A 15,906-nucleotide genomic window follows, 5' to 3' on the forward strand; every position below is an offset into this window, starting at 1 on the left:
AGGTTTCCGGATGGCACAGGGGTACGGCACCAAGAAAACACGAGCACAAGCGCTTGACACCCCGAACGGCACCGCGTGAAGGCGGAATACGCTGAAAGGATGGTGACCAATTACTGATAACGTTCATCAAAGCACGTTCTGGTGCCGCTCCGTGAGCGCGAAGAACCTACCCTGGTGTTGTGGGCAACGGGGAGAACAGTGGCTCTGCCACAGCAAAAGTAAGCAGAGGTTAGCAAAGTTTTCGGCGAAGTTGGCTGCAAATTGGCTCATCACCAGTCCCTGCGGCGGGAACCACCCTTGCAAGGTAGCATCACCCTGTTCGCCGAAGCCACAGAGGCGGCACAGCGGCGGCAGTGATGTTTCTCCGACCGCTCACCTGACGAAGTTGATGTCGTACTCCATGCCCGGGTAGGGCGACGATCCGAGTGAGAAGAACTCCCACATGACAACGCCGAACGCCCACACGTCAGACTGGGTGGAGAAGACGCTGTCCTGGATGGACTCGATCGCCATCCACTTGACCGGCAGCAGACCCTGCGGCGGCAGGGGCCAGAGGTCATTGGCAGCCGTGCGAGCGACGCAGGTCGGGTTATATTCAGGAACACTTTATGCTGCTTCCGACTACGTTGACAACAGTAGTTGTTTTAAAAGATGGGACAGGTGTCCAGACAGAATGCCAGCAGTGCTGCTTTGGGGACGACTACGGTCAGAACCGTGCGTAACTATCCGCATCCAGTGGAATAGCTAACACGACATCGAATCAAGGCTGGACATACAGGTCACGTCATTCCGCACGCCTTTCCGGATCATGGTTCGAGCTATTAAGCCACACCGGTGAGTTTACGCTCAGTCAAGCGACTTAAGCATGAAAGGATCCTGCAATGATTTTCTGGCACACTACCATACGCAATTTTAAACACCACGTCCACATAGTCACGGTTATGCAAGCCAAACCACGGGCCTATCACCAACGTAAAACCTGGCCCATCCCACAGAGCTTCTCACCGACGTAAAACCTGACCTACCCCACAGGGCCTCTCACCGGCCGTCATCGCTAGTGCCCACTCACCTTGCCCTTCTTCTTGTAGTCCCTGGTCTTGTAGATGTCCCTGGAGAGGCCGAAGTCGGAGATCTTGACGATGTTGTTCTCGGCCAGCAGGATGTTGCGCGCCGCCAGGTCGCCGTGCAGCAGCTTGCGCGAGGCCAGGTACTCCATGCCGCGCGCCACCTGGTAGCTCCAGCGCAGCAGGTCACGTGTTGTGAGCGGTGTCCGCCGCTGGCGCACGCTCACGCCCGTGTTGGAGCGCGGCACACCCTGGCTGTCCTCGTAACCTGGCGATGGAGGGGCGCGGGTCAACGGACCGTAGCATGGAGTCGGGACAGGGGTCACCGGACCGTAGCATGGAGTCGGGACAGGGGTCACCGGACTGTAGCATGGAGTCGGGACAGGGGTCACCGGACCGTAGCATGGAGTCGGGACGGGGGTCACCGGACCGTAACATGAGGACGGGACAGGGGACGCTGGACCGCAGCATGGGGAAGAGCGGGGAAGACAGATAGCAATCCGGAGACGGTGAGAAGGCATGGACCGTAAACGAGAAACGGCGGGCAGGGTTAACTAGTCGTAAATGCTTCACGACTAGGCAACTGAGCATCAATGACAGCGACAGGCGAAGTAAGCATCACGGTGTAACCTATCACATAGTAAGTGGGTTTTTGTGTCATTAAAACCAGGATCAACACCTCATAATTTGTCAGGCAGCAAAGCCCCAGTGAGTGAATTGGCCGAGTGATGGTACACGAAAATTAAGCACATTTATATCGTTAATATTCCCACCCATTCGTAGCCTGGTAAGTGAATCATTTTGCAGCAGCAAACTCGAACCTTCAGTCGCCAAGTTCATAAGGAGCACGCTGTGATATGGCGAGTAATGAATGACATTTGACAGGTGACAGGACACATGCGACATTTGACAGGTGACATGACACATGTGCCATTTGACAGGTGACATGACACATGTGCCATTTGACAGATGACATGACTCATGTGATATTTGCTGTGTAATATACAGCACAGGGCAGACGTCTGAGAAACAGGGAAAGATCCGGGGGGGGGGGGGGAACAACGGAGCCACGCTCCCCCCCCCCCCGATCCTACGTCGGACTACGCACGTAAAGAAAACAAAATTATGGTCCAGTAAAATGGATCGGGGACAGCAGACATCTCGGGTCAACCAGTGAGTACGTTGAAAGGGGCTGGGCGAAGGCAGGGTGTCAAACATGGTTTCGTGCGCACTTCGTGGCATGCAACATGCCACGCACACTAATTAAACATAACGCAATCAAACTTAACAAAACTTTAGGCAGAAAACGCGTTGAACCCCGAAAGGTGACATAAGAGTCACATGAGCATGACACTCAAATGGCCCACTTCCTAGCGAAATCCTGGCCCCGGCCCTGGTGACACGTCACATGCGCTGATGACGTGTGCCGCACGGTCGCTACTGACCGGTGACGGCCGGGCTGTGGCAGACCGTGGCGCCCGTCATGTCCGTGTTGAAGCCGCTGCTGTCCAGGCTGGAAGTGGTGCTGTTGCGGCGTGGACTCTTGTAGTGACTGTCGTGGGATGTCCACGTCAGGTGGCTTCCGACCCGGTCCAGGCCGCCGCCGCCGGCGACGTAGTTAAGCGGCGTTCTGACAGATGGCGTTAGTGAGCGGACTAGAACGCTAGGCGAGTAATTACAACCAAGGTCGGCACGGAACACAACGGCCGAGCATGCAGACGGGACAGTGACGAGTCACAGGTTGTGTTGGACACCTGTCAGTCACCTCAGGACGAATGCATGCCGTCCCGACAGTGAGCAATACCACCGATTGAGGGGGGGGGGGGGGGGAATCCCCTCAGCCACCGCACATCGCTCTAGTTTTTAACTAGGCCTCCCGCGTCATTGGAGACGCGAATAACTGAGCTTTTCCGGATAGGTGAATACAAATGAGCGTTTTCAGCATCACCTAAGCAATGATGACTCAACAGAATTTCAAGAGTCTTGGACACTCATTAACATACACGTATGATGAAGTTGATGACTTTCGCCATTTACCGCTATGTATGTACACATCTTAGTTACAATGCTTTATCAAGCCTCTAGCACTCCTTCGTAAGCGGAGACAGCATTAAGAACGGCATTAGAAGCTTGCCATAGAAATACATGCAGTCTGGCATAACTGAAAAGTCATCTTATTGCGGAGGGTGCCGAAGGGATGTCCAAATGCATCAATAAATCATGCCATGCTCATTAGCGATTAACCAAGCACCATTCGGATAATTATTTGCAACACGTCGTGACGGCTTGGTTTGTCGCGGTAGCTGAGTTGGTTAGAGCGCCTGCCTTGCGATTCCCCCTTTCGTGTCGGAGTGAGTTCGGGTCGCTTTAGACGCTAGCTGTCTGCCCCTGTCTAGCATGGCCCGCAGCCGGTGGCGGCAGCCTCACGAAAGCTCAGGTGACGTCAGAGGACAGGATGGGCCGTGCCGAGCATTCCGGCACGTTAAGCTTTTGCCAGAAAACTCTGCCCGACTCTGACTCTGACTCTGCAAAACTCTGACTCAGAATGCCACGATCGGATGGTGGGCTCAAGGCTCACACGACAAGCTCGACTTAGCGTGAGCGCTGGTGTCAAAAATCCATCCAATCAAAACATCTCGATGACACTAAAAACAAACAAAAATGTGCTTTGCTGAGTGCAAGTTTGCGCCACCGTTTAACACCATTCAAAATTTATCGCACTGCATCGCAATCGTCCCAAGCTGTTTGTTACACCGGTCTGTACGTACCAGTGCCGACCGGATTGAATGTCAAATGCGGATTACTTGCATGGTGGGGGCCATTTTTCAGCATTAAACATTTCGTAATTGGTCAGATGTAGTCCTAATGACGTCACGCAAAGCAACCAGCCACCAAAAGCTTCCATAAGTTGAAAGAAGCGCAAGCAAGGTACCATTAAAAGCCAGCTTGCATGCCTCACAACGTATAACAAAACTAAACTTGGAACAAGCTGTAAAACAAAGGGAAACACAGATACGTAGATGAAAAGAAACAGTACTACGGAAAAGATGGAAGTGAGCCAGCAAAAGTGTTTAATAAGATCAAGCCATCATCACGAGCTCCCGCTGATCGACTGTTTAACTTCAGCGACTGAGGGCCGGCGGCCAGCTGAGTCATTCACCTTTCATTGACGGCGCCGGACAGGAGCGCCGCCTCGTACTCCTCCTCCCCGAGACTGGCGTCGTATTCGCCTGTGGATGCCAGGCACAAGCAGATTAGCGGCCATTCTGCCTGGCTCATGACGTCACTCAGCTGCTGAAGCGGCTGGCGCCGTGAATATGATGCTCTATGGCAAAGCGTGACGCTGGTCAAACGTCATTTCTACAATGACTCTGAATGACACGAGAAGAGCATAAAAGGTGGCAATCTTTTGCGGCAAGTGTTCAGAATATACTGTCTGGCTTGGACCAGAAGAAAATAATTTCAACTGCCATCTTGCAACCCGCTTGCAGCAAGCGATGTAAAGAGCACGAATCAAAGGGCTGGCGAGCGCAGATGCTGACACTATGATCATCATTGGAACTTTACCACGCACTCAGCTGCTGGTGTTATGTGAAGTCGTTTGCCTTTCATCCCGGCTGGAAAGGCGCCCATAGATAATGTGTTGTGATAATGATGTTTTCTATGCTAATTCTGGAAATATTCTCACCGGAAATCGCATCCACCTGGTTGATGTAGCAGTTCTTGTGCCGGTGGAGGTACTGGTGCAAGTTACCATGGCGACAGTACTCGACGAGAACCATGAACTCGCCTGAAAGATGAACGCAAACGCCTGAAAATCCCTTCGAGTTCTGCAGATCACGTACGGTCCCGTGAGAGATCTGCACTACACTGCATAAACAGACAATACCACCATCACAACTTACGCCCGTCCGTGGAACTTCTTCGTAATGTACACTTTTGGGCCGTAGCAGCACGTAGCAACACATAAAACAGTTCATCACACACGAGCACACAAAATCATGAAATAATTAATCAGGGTGACACTCGTCCAAACCATATGGAGTAATGTACATGTGGCACATGCCTGACTATGAGACGCATACCACATATTAAGGCGTAACTGTAACAGTCAATTACTGAAGTGACTTGATGGACTTTCGTACTTAGCTAGCCCACCTATGTTGGACCAGGATTATCAAGGAACACGGCCACACGGCCTCACCCAAGCATTCAAGTTTATAAAGCTACAGCGTGAATGTGGTGAGCGCGGATGGGCGGAACGGTCCGACCGCGTCCATCATCTGCGCTGATTTTCCCCATCACGCTTCACGGGAGCCCGCAGCCACGCTCGCCGGCTGCAGCTGGTGCCGCAGACGAGAGTTCTGCGTCCGAGGCGCCAGTGTGCGCGGCCCCGGGATCGCTCCCGTGACGCCCCCGCCCGCTGCTTGGGGATTCGGCCCAGAGATGGCTCTCGCGTCGCCTACCCTCCTCGGCGTGTTTGGTGACGGCCCCCAGCAGGTTGACCACGTTCAGGTGCTTGCCCAGCTGGATCATGATCTTGAGCTCCGCCATCATCGAGCGTATTTGGTTGGGGTCGGAGCCGGACTTGGGCATCTTGACGGCCACGACCGTGCGCGGCTCGTGCGGCAGCAGACCCACCGCCTCCGCCTTGACTACGCGCCCGAACGCGCCCGAGCCAATCTGCCGGCCTGCGGTCAAGGCCTAGGTCAACGTCGGGGTCAAGCCCTGGGTCGCCGGTAGGCGTGAAGAGGTGGCACTGGGTCAGCAGGTCAGAGGTCGCACGGCGGTCAGAGGGCGTTGTCTAGTGAGCTACAGACGGTACAGCTTCAGCGCGGGTTAAGTGCCAGGCTCGGCTGTCGGGCTACTGCCTCGGGGTTGCAGCAGAAACCCACCCAGGGGTCAAAGGTCAGGTCAACGAGCGGTGCTTCGCCGTCCAGCGCCGACGCAGAGTAAGGCGGTCTCTCGCGGGCTGCTGAACCTTGCCCGGCGATTACCCACGGGCCCCACCCAGAACACCGGTGGTGCCGTGATCTCTTCAGCGTCTTACCGAGTATGAGCTTGTCCTTGGGGAATTCCCACTCGTCGTCGTAAGGCAGCAGCTCGGCCTGCTCGTCGATCGGCATGTTGGGGTTGAATTGCGTCATGCGGCCGTTGGCGAAGGCCTCCAGCTCCGTCTTCGTTAGCCGCCGCTGCAAGTTCTGGCGCAGAGGATGACACGGTTGTAACATCGCAACACCCAAGATCTCGCGTAGCTGAAACACCTGGCGGCATGGCTGAATGTGTACATGCACAGGACATATATTACCATGTTTAATTAAAGCCCCTGATAGCCTTCAAAGGTTTTTGTTGCAACTATCACTAATCCTCATCGTAAGCCATATGATAGTCAAACGGGCGCGGCATGCATGTTTCTGGAGAATCCATCAATGAGTAGAAATATCTTAACTACAAGCGTGGAGCACTGCATCATCCCTGGACACCTCACACCGTCGCTGCCAGGCGCCGCAGTCGCGTTCCTCCCCAAGCTACAGCTTACCTTCTGCTGACGGATCTTCCAGACCAGGCAAGTGGCCAGCGCGATCAGGATCAGCACCATCACCACGGTGACGATGATGATGACGAGCAGGTTGGCAGCGCTACCGGGTACCAACACGGCCGCTGAACCCTGCAGCACCCCCACGCGATTGGCGGCGCGGCACTCGTAGTTTCCGGCGTCATCAGAGATGGCAGCACTGATCAGCAGCCGCTGGCCGTCTTCGGACAGCCGCACGCGCCCGTTCTCGTCCAGTGCGAGCGGTGCGCCGTCCTGGGGAGCGAGCGGGTCAGCGGGTCAGCAAGGTCAGCAGATCACACCGATCACCATGCCTCCGAGTGGGGCGCGGTAGTCTGGCTGGGCCACTCACAGCCTGCGGGGCCGTGGCATGGGGGCATTGACGTAGTTGGTTGCGGACGTTGTCTGAGGAAATCTCGACGCACTGCAAAATATGCCATTAGTTTTATGACAGTCTAGCCCTTGTGAGGTATCACTCACCTGGCAGAGAACATCAAATTCTTGGAAATTGCTGCACATCCTCCGGACTTCGGTAATACATGATGTAACACCGGACCGCGACTTGTTCAGAGCAGACGACTTGTTCAGCGCATGCCAAGAGGAGGTGCCACAGTGTGCACGTGATTCGTGCACATCACCTGCGTTTCCACCAGTGGACTCACCTTGGTCCAGGTGACCTCTGGCGGCGGCAGGCCGGAGACGGTGCAGTTCAGTTCACCTCGCGTGCCCTCCTCCAGCGTGATGGTCGCTGACTTGTCCATGTTGGCGTCCAGCATGAACTGCGGGCTGGCCGTGCCTGCCAGTCCGCCGCCACCGAGTCAGTCGGGATCCGTCGACGACACATCGGCACGTCCACGCTCACGTCTACCATGTACCTCCACGTCTGCCTTCTGCCTTCATGTTTGTCTTCGCCCTGTCCCCGTGTGCGAGCAGTGGTGCGAATGGTGCACATGCTGACCGAACATGTGTCTCACGCACATACACCGGTCAACTCCCGACACATACTGGCCGAACATGTGCGAACAGATTGCGCGCCTGTTCGTCACCAGGGTCGGTGGACTCTCCTGGACCTGCACCCTGGCTCACCCCAGACCTGCACCCTCGCTCACCTTAGACCTGCACACTGGCTCCCCGGGACCTGCACCCTGGCTCACCCCAGACCTGCACCCCGGCTCACCTTAGACCCGCACCCTGGCTCCCCGGGACCTGCACCCTGGCTCAGCCTGGACTTGCACCCTGGCTCTTCTGGACCTGCACCCTGGCCCTCTTGGACCTGCACCCTGGCTCACCCTGGACCTGCATCCTGGCTCCCCTGTACCTGCACCCCGGCTCACCCTGGACCTGCACCAGCCGATCCGACGTGTTGGTGCGGCCGAGCAGGTCTGTGGCCTGGCAGAGGTAGCGGCCTGCGTGTTGGGGCCCGACATCCGTCAACACCAGCACGCTCTGGTAGGAGAAGGCCGTCTCCCGCGACGCCAGCCGCAGCCCTGCGCCGGTGGGACGCGGGTCAGACGCGCGGACGGCGGCGGGCGGCGAGCGGTCATGAGCGGGGCGACGCGGACCAGGCGGTCATGGCCAGTCACACCGCATCGCATACAGGGGTCGGCTCGGACGCGCTCGGTGCGGGCGCAGAACACAGACTCGGCAGACGCAGCCCGGGCGAGACGTCGACCCCTCCTCCCCCCCCCCCCCACACACACCAACAAACCAGGGAGATTTGCCGTCATGATCAGTGACCTTCTATCCCAGTACCATCGCTAAATAACACGCGCCCTCGACTCTTGCGAAACGGTGCCCGCGTCATGTCCCGCGTTTCCTCTTCACCATTGGTTACTGAAACCCCACCGTCACCAGCGGAGCCCTGCCGCAGCAGACCGTCTCACCATCCGGCCACCGCTCAGTGGTGACTACCTGAGCCAGCGGCGCCTGCCTCACCGTCTCCCTCCATTACAGGATCTGGCGGGTTGGGCCCGGAGCCGGCCTTTAGCCAGCGGAAGCGCTGGACGCTGTCGAAGGCCAGCTTGCTGCCCGCGCAGGTCAGGTTCAGGCGGTCTCCGACCACCACCAGCGCCGGCGTAGGCAGGACTCCGAACCCGCCGGCCACGTCTGGCGGCGGTGGCGCGGGTCAGCCGGGGTCACAGGGGGTCGGGAGCCGGGGTCACATACCGGCTCATTTGGTGGGAGCTGCAGGTCACGAGGCGGAGGCATCGCCACTGGAGGGGGCGCACAGCCGACGCCTCCGGCAAGGACTGTCGAGAGGGACCAGTCCGCCGGCTGCACGAGGGTCTTCCGACTTCTTAACTATTAGCGGCGTGACAAGGTGTGCGTTGGAAACGGGTCTGTGGAAATACACCACTCGGCGAAGCACGAGCACACTGCTGAACCGTCACTAACTGTCTGACAGGGGCAACCAACAGTGCCACTGCACTGGGCCTCTACCGCGTGTTTAAGATCCACCGTGAGACGCCCGTTGAAGTATCAGGACTAAAACCATTCCTTCTCTCTCTCTCTCTCTCTCTCTCTCTCTCTCTCTCTCTCTCTCTCTCTCTCTCTCTCTCTCTCTCTCTCTCTCTCTCTCTCTCTCTCTCTCTCTCTCTCTCTCTCTCTCTCTCTCTCTCTCTCTCCCTCTCTCTCGTTCTCGCTTTCGCTCACCTGATACAAAGAATGGTGTGCTAGCTATGGCAGGCACAGGGAACTTGTTCGAAGCACTGCACTGGTAGTATCCTGCTTTGATAGCTATGACTTTCAGAGCACTCTGAACCCGCCATTTCGTCTGCGAGATACGGGTCTCCTCTTCAGCGTTCATTTGTGATTTCTGCCAAGACGAGAAATGACATCGGTTCAGAGTTGGTTAAGACCGCATAAGACAACTGTGAACAATAAATGCCATTATTAGATAAAACAAAGATGATCTGACGCAGCCAGATACGTCTGCCCTTGCTCAATTTGACCTGCTGGTCTTCGTCTTTGACACAGCCGAACACGTAGCCCGTGTTACACACGACCACAAAACCAAACTGGACACCTGCGACCCCGTTCGTCCAGCGGGGCGCTCCCAGCTCTCTCAGCCTCCCAGAGCACCCGCTCACCTCCACGGCCTGGTACTCTGCCGCGTCGCAGGCGGCGGGGGTGTCGCACGGGGCGAAGCTCCAGCTCACGACGGGCGTTGGCCAGCCGGTGACCTCGCAGGCCAGCTCGGCCCTCGCGCCGGCCAGGAAGTACGTCTGCGGCGAGCGCACGTCCACCCGAGGCACGTCTGCCGGCCCGGGCGCCGACGAGTCAGGCGTCGCCGAGGGAGCCCTCCCGCCCTCGCTCAGGCGTCCGAGGGAGTGCGGGAGGCGCGTCGGAAAGCGGCAGCTGCCAAGAGGCGTGCGTGTGCAGCCGGCTGTGGTGTCAACGCCGCGACCGAAGCGCCCCCATGGGGCTGTGCTGGTCGCGGGGTGCGAGGCTCGGGGCACGGGATCCGCCGATGCTTGCAGGCGTGAACACTCGGAGTTCGCCCCCATGAGTAGCCCTCTCTCACATTCCGCACGCTGGTAACTCATCGACGGACTGGGGAGCTGGACTTCCCGCGTGCATAGAAGGCGTAAAGCTGCCTTTTTGGTGTTTTAAGTTATTACGCTGCGAGCCACCGATCTTCACAATACCAGCACCTTCTGACATGTTGCAAGCCATGGAGCCTCGGAGGCGGGCTGGCTTCATCACACGACATCACAACGACTGGGAGAGCAGCTGACCTTGGACGGCGACGTCGAAGGTGAGCGAGTCGGTGGCGTTGCCGTCGGCGGAGGAGGCGACCACGCGGTACTCGCCCGTGTCCTCCAGACCCAGCTCCAGCATCTGCAGGATCGTATGGTCCGGGAACACGGACACCGTCGACTTGAAGGCTGCCGGCGCCGGGGAGAACCGTTACCGACCCGGTCACACAGCTGTTGCGCGGCGCGACGCAAGGGTGCAGCAACGACGCGGGCTTGGTGCCTGGATGAGCCGAGCTCAGCTTCGGCGCGGCGCAAGATGTGTCACCACAGGCTTCGCAACAATGCCGTGATATGTGTCCTAGCCAGCGACCCCTGACTTTGCTGTCCAGCAATTATTGATCGACCGTTCGTGGTAATGACGGCATGGTGGCAACCCTCCGAGGAACTGTTGTTGAACGCCATTTCCAATGCTATGCGTGCGAAACTCCGTCCCGAACAGTTTCAGTCACGTTTTGCGTTCACTAGTTACTGAATGACCGAACGGTCCTAACCGACTTCAACGTTAAACGCAAGCAAGCACACATGCCCTCGTTTGGAACCCAATGACTCTATGCAGGCCATATAATTGTTCAACAGCTTCACAACAGGCAGCGGGCTGCCACAGGCGTCCGCGGAAGTACCGGGGCACCTTTGCTAGCACCATGGTGAAGTCGCGCTCATTGACTCACGCATGTTGACGATTTCCTGTTTGTCGGGGCCGTACCACATGACCTCTGGCGCTGGGTGGGCGTTAATGATAACGACAATCTTGACTGATTCGCCAACCTGAGTCACAAACTTCGTTGTGTCTGTGCGCAGCTCCACTGTTGCGACGGCGTTGTCTGGAAAGACGGCCGCCATTGGACGTCAACGCCCCGTTTGTTCGGTACAGATCATGACCTCAAAATAGAGTGGCGAATCACTTGCTTTTGGACGGTGGTGGCTGGTGTACCTATTTAAGCAGAACGATCAGACACCGATACTAGCACAAGTAAGATCGCACGTAACCCCAGAGTTTCACGCCACTTTCACCCCAGAGCTGCGGCTGTTGCTATTGGGTTTTAAGGACACTTGAACTGCGTTGGTGATAGGGCCCAGCATGTGGACACTCAAGCCTCGGCCCTGCCGTCCCAGTACTGACCGTGAATGGCCACGAACTCCTCACGCAAGTTCTTGTGGCCGTTCTGATCCTGCACGTGGCACGTGTAGTAGCCCTCGTCCTCGACACGCGTGTCGGTGACCACCAGGCGGCGCACGTCCTGGGCACTGAGGCTCGGGTCCCGGGCGCCTGGGATCCGGTCCCCCGGCTTGTCCACCTTCTGGGCCAGCTGCACGATACGGCCCGTCTGTCGACAGATGGCAGCACCGTCGGGTCAACTGGGGGCGACGTCATGAAGATCACCCGACGGACCGAGGAATGAAGGCGTAAATAAAATGGAAAATTACATTGACAGAGGCTTGGAAACTGGGATACCACTACAACAGATGGAATATTTTCGTCTCATAGCTTTTGACCACAGACGAAACGCAGGCAAACAAGATCAGTGTCCTCAACTCCCTTCAACCCCGGAAACATCAACGTACACAATCACACCTCTTAGGACGCACAACTCACAACCGTCCGGCTGGTGTCGCAACGGCCTACAACGAATAACGCGTCTGGGATGACGAAAGGAACACTTTCGGGCACCCCACCGGTTGGCGGCGTTTTACATCCATGACCAATGACAACCAACAAAACGAACATCCAGTCAGGGACAATGAACACAATATCCGGTCATGCACAATGAACGCAATATCCAGCCACGCACGACGAACACAACATCCGGCCACATACAACGAACACAAGATGCAGCCACGCACGATGAACACAACATCCCGCTACGCGCAACGAACACAACATCCAACCACGCACAACGAGCACAACATCCAGCCACGCACAGCGAACACGTCTCGCCGCTCGGTGGCGCTGCCCGCACACTAGCGATGGACACACCCGAAGACCTCCACAACCAATCAACCGAGCGGTGCTGCCGTGACGGTGCAATGGTAGCCGGACCCTGGTACCTTGATGCCGGTGCTGGCGTCGGGTACACTCCAGCTGAGCGTGTGGAACATGCCGGCTTGGTGGTGAACGCGACACTCGAGGCTAAAGTTGCCGCCCAGCACGGCATTCTCCGCGCCCTCCGAGTTGATCCACGGCTGCTGCACTGTGTCCGTGGACGCTGCCGGAGGTCATGACGTCACATATGTGACGGACGCGTCGAAGCAGACAGTCATAACGGCGAGTTTGTCGTTGAAGAGGATGTTCACAGACGAATTGGGGCTACCTTTTCACCAAAAATGGGAAGCAACGGTTCAAGCAGCCTGCGTGCCCTATACCATTAACGTGAATTCTACAGTTCCAACAGGCGGGACCCCAAATCCTCACCTAACCCACCTTCCAGGAATCCAGTTTGGACTACCTAGATCAGCGGAAAGACTCCCATTTGTCCAACATGGCGACGCCCCGGTGCTCGCCATTGTCACAAAGTTATCCGCGAACCAAAGTGTGTCTGAGTTCAAGCGAGTTAATGCCATGATGTCCTACCGACCGGCCCGGCGTTGCAACACCGCCTCTGACTTGTCGCGGGGAGTGCATCCACATCGCCACCCCGAGAAAACCATCCCTGAAACCGTGCGCCGGAACAGTCGGGATCCTGCTGCATGCGGATCCAGTCACGAGCACCAGCACCACGGGCGCCGAGCGCGGCGCCGCCCCGCCGCCGACTCACGAGCATCAGCACCACAGGCGCCGAGCGCGGGCGCCGCCCGCCGCCACCGACTTACGATTGAACCGCGTGAAGATGCGCAGCTCGTCCCTGGCGCCGGCCCGCTCCGCCTGGCACAGGAAGTCGCCGTTGTGGTACGTCAGCACCGGCGAGTAGATGACGAAGCCCTCCGTGTTGCGGTAGATCATAGAGCGCGACGCCAGGTCCTGGATCTGGGGGCGGAGCAGGCGCGCGCGCGTCAGACTAGCTGCTGGTGCTGCCGGCTGGTAAGCGGCACCTCGCAGTTGTGGCTGGGCTATTCGCGTTTATTCGTTATTGCGCACATCACTGCTGCGAGCACAGTGCGCTCCGAGATGGTAAAAAAAAAGAATGGTGTGGGAGCCAATAAGCCTGGACGGTGCGCGCGACAGAGCGCTACACTGCTAGCTGACCTTCTTGCCGTCCTTGAACAGGATGACCTTGACGTCCGGATGGCTGGGTCGACACGGCAGGACTGACTCCATGTTTTGTGTCACCGTCAGGAACTGGAGATTCGACGTCTTCACCAGCAGGTGCTTCGGGTCTGCAAACGCAGACCTCTCATGACGACGGGTGGCAAAGTTGTCAGCGGTTCCCTAGCCGCTCCACAAATGGATGAAGCTCGTGCGACATGAGCGCACGATAAGGATCTGTGACAGTGAGGGGTGTTGCGACCTCATTCTCATGTTAACCCGTCGGTCTAACGTCATGTTAGCGATGCAGTGAACCACAGCCGAGACACGTCTGGCTATTTGGCGATTAGCTGCGGGACTGGCGATTTTTAGCCTTCAATTCATCCGAAGAGATGATACATGTGGCGATGTCGGCACATTCATGCAGTGCTATCCATAAATGCACGAGCGTTATTTGGAACACATGATGACCTTACAGCGTACTGCGATCTTTGGGGTATACGTTCTCACATGCCTTAAGCAGACCCTGTTTCGAATAGTTTCGAAAACTGACGCCACATCTTGCCGTGAACGGATCAGCACTATATGCATCTAATGTTCACATTTTTGGCATACTCAATCAATCATTAGCTCTTTGGGAAATATACGTGACAATTCAATCCTCTAAGCAAATTCGACCCTTGAAGTGGTACTGGCAAATAGTACTGATGTCTGAAACGTGGCGCAAGCGACGGAAGGCAAAACATCCAAAAATTCAGTGGCACACAAACGCGAGGCCTTATTTAACGGGCCAACTTCAACGGGATACAAGAAAATGAAGTCAAATTACCATGAAAATCACCCAATGCACTGCAAATGGGTCAACGTATCTCCCAACTACCACACTCAAGGCGTAAAATCATCTCCGTACCATCAACGAAGAGGTAGACACGCGTAACGTTCTGTACCACGTCCAGGTCTTCGGTGCCCACGAAGGAACAGCTCTGGTAGCCCACGTCCAGGAACGTGACATCGCGAATCTGAAGACAGGTATCGACTATGGGTATGACACCAGCCGCAACGGAGCCGACAGAGAGCAGCCACCTATCGCCTGTCAACTGTGACCTGTCATCAGTCACAAGTCAGCTGCCACCTGTCACCCGTCATCAGTCACACGTCAGCTGCCACCTGCCACCCATTATCAGTCACACGTCAGCCGTTACCTGTCATCATTTACACGTTTGTTGTCACCTGCCACCTGCCATTAGTCATACTTAAGCCGTCACCTGCCACCAGTTACGCGTCAGCCGTCATCTGTCACCAGTCACACATCAGCCATCACCTGTCATCAGTCACACATCAGCTGTCACCTGCCACCAGTTACGCGTCAGCCGTCATCTGTCACCAGTCACACATCAGCCATCACCTGTCATCAGTCATACGTCAGCCGTCACCTGTCATCAGTCACACGTCAGCCGCCACCTGTCATCAGTCACACGCCAGCCGTCACCTGTCATCAGTCACACGTCAGCCGTCACCTGTCATCAGTCACACGCCAGCCATCACCTGTCATCAGTCACACGTCAGCCGTCACCTGTCACCAGTCACACATCAGCCATCACCTGTCATCAGTCACACGCCAGCCGTCACCTGGAGTGAGTGAGCATTCATACGTCGGCCGCCACGTACCGGTGATCTTTAACAATCATCTTATCATGAGTCATGTACAATCACTGCTGCATGGCAGTTACATGCATCATGACGACAGTCAAGTCGTTTGCTGCATGTTTGGGGCTCCCTGTCCCAAAACGTGAGTCAACAACCACATTGAGAAGGCATTGTTCCCGAGCCACAGCCAGACAAAAGCTGAGTAAGATCCTCTGCTGATATCACCATAAAACCAGCGTCAGCGCCACCGCGGACGCTGTAAATAAACGTGGCGCGGTAATCACGCGACCCTGAATGTCAACAGGCCGGCATGGCCGCTCACGAGCTCGGGACACTTGTCTCCAGCACCGCATGCCCGCTCACGTGGCTGGACTGCGGGCCTGCTGAAGCCAAGCCCTCGAGATATACTCGTGCACGTGGTGCAGCGTGTTTCCGCCTGCACAAATGCAAACAGCAAACAGCTGAGCAGCAGATTGCATCTGGGTCTATGCGACTGAATGAGACTTCGTTATCGGGGGTCGTCCATGAATTACAATGCGCATCGAGGGGACGGGTTTTGAAAAAGTGTAGCCAAAGCCTGGGGAGGTGGAGTAGCGTAAGACTGCGCTGAGAATCAGTTTTTGATAAACAGCAGGCTGGGTCCGTTGGCTTTCCCCCATGACCAGCACCCAGTCTCCGTCTCGCAACCGCTAGCTCGATTAA

The 15,906-nt window shown here is 56.6% G+C and overlaps 1 protein-coding gene across 4 annotated transcripts in view; it reads right to left on the reverse strand.

The window, feature by feature from the left end:
• The window catches only part of LOC119093085 (vascular endothelial growth factor receptor 1), a 40,255-nt gene that overhangs the window by 3,287 nt on the left and 21,062 nt on the right, over positions 1 to 15,906 (reverse strand). For 3 of the 4 annotated variants that reach the window (XM_037215975.1, XM_037215973.1, XM_037215974.1), the window contains 20 exons: positions 14,468 to 14,576; positions 13,558 to 13,688; positions 13,185 to 13,338; positions 12,423 to 12,580; positions 11,497 to 11,701; positions 11,045 to 11,197; positions 10,356 to 10,505; positions 9,708 to 9,874; positions 9,271 to 9,433; positions 8,554 to 8,724; positions 7,953 to 8,105; positions 7,281 to 7,414; positions 6,604 to 6,873; positions 6,115 to 6,265; positions 5,531 to 5,755; positions 4,753 to 4,854; positions 4,225 to 4,294; positions 2,510 to 2,694; positions 1,070 to 1,332; positions 377 to 534 (listed from right to left, as the gene is read on the reverse strand). In XM_037215975.1, coding sequence (XP_037071870.1) covers positions 377 to 534; positions 1,070 to 1,332; positions 2,510 to 2,694; positions 4,225 to 4,294; positions 4,753 to 4,854; positions 5,531 to 5,755; positions 6,115 to 6,265; positions 6,604 to 6,873; positions 7,281 to 7,414; positions 7,953 to 8,105; positions 8,554 to 8,724; positions 9,271 to 9,433; positions 9,708 to 9,874; positions 10,356 to 10,505; positions 11,045 to 11,197; positions 11,497 to 11,701; positions 12,423 to 12,580; positions 13,185 to 13,338; positions 13,558 to 13,688; positions 14,468 to 14,576 — 3,272 coding nt within the window. The remainder of the gene's footprint in view (positions 1 to 376; positions 535 to 1,069; positions 1,333 to 2,509; positions 2,695 to 4,224; positions 4,295 to 4,752; positions 4,855 to 5,530; positions 5,756 to 6,114; positions 6,266 to 6,603; positions 6,874 to 7,280; positions 7,415 to 7,952; positions 8,106 to 8,553; positions 8,725 to 9,270; positions 9,434 to 9,707; positions 9,875 to 10,355; positions 10,506 to 11,044; positions 11,198 to 11,496; positions 11,702 to 12,422; positions 12,581 to 13,184; positions 13,339 to 13,557; positions 13,689 to 14,467; positions 14,577 to 15,906) is intronic. The other variant, XM_037215976.1, reaches the window with a different exon arrangement.

The sequence above is a fragment of the Pollicipes pollicipes genome, unplaced genomic scaffold, assembly GCF_011947565.3.
Source record: "Pollicipes pollicipes isolate AB1234 unplaced genomic scaffold, Ppol_2.1 Scaffold_4002;HRSCAF=4701_pilon_pilon_pilon, whole genome shotgun sequence".
NCBI lineage: Eukaryota > Metazoa > Arthropoda > Thecostraca > Pollicipedomorpha > Pollicipedidae > Pollicipes > Pollicipes pollicipes.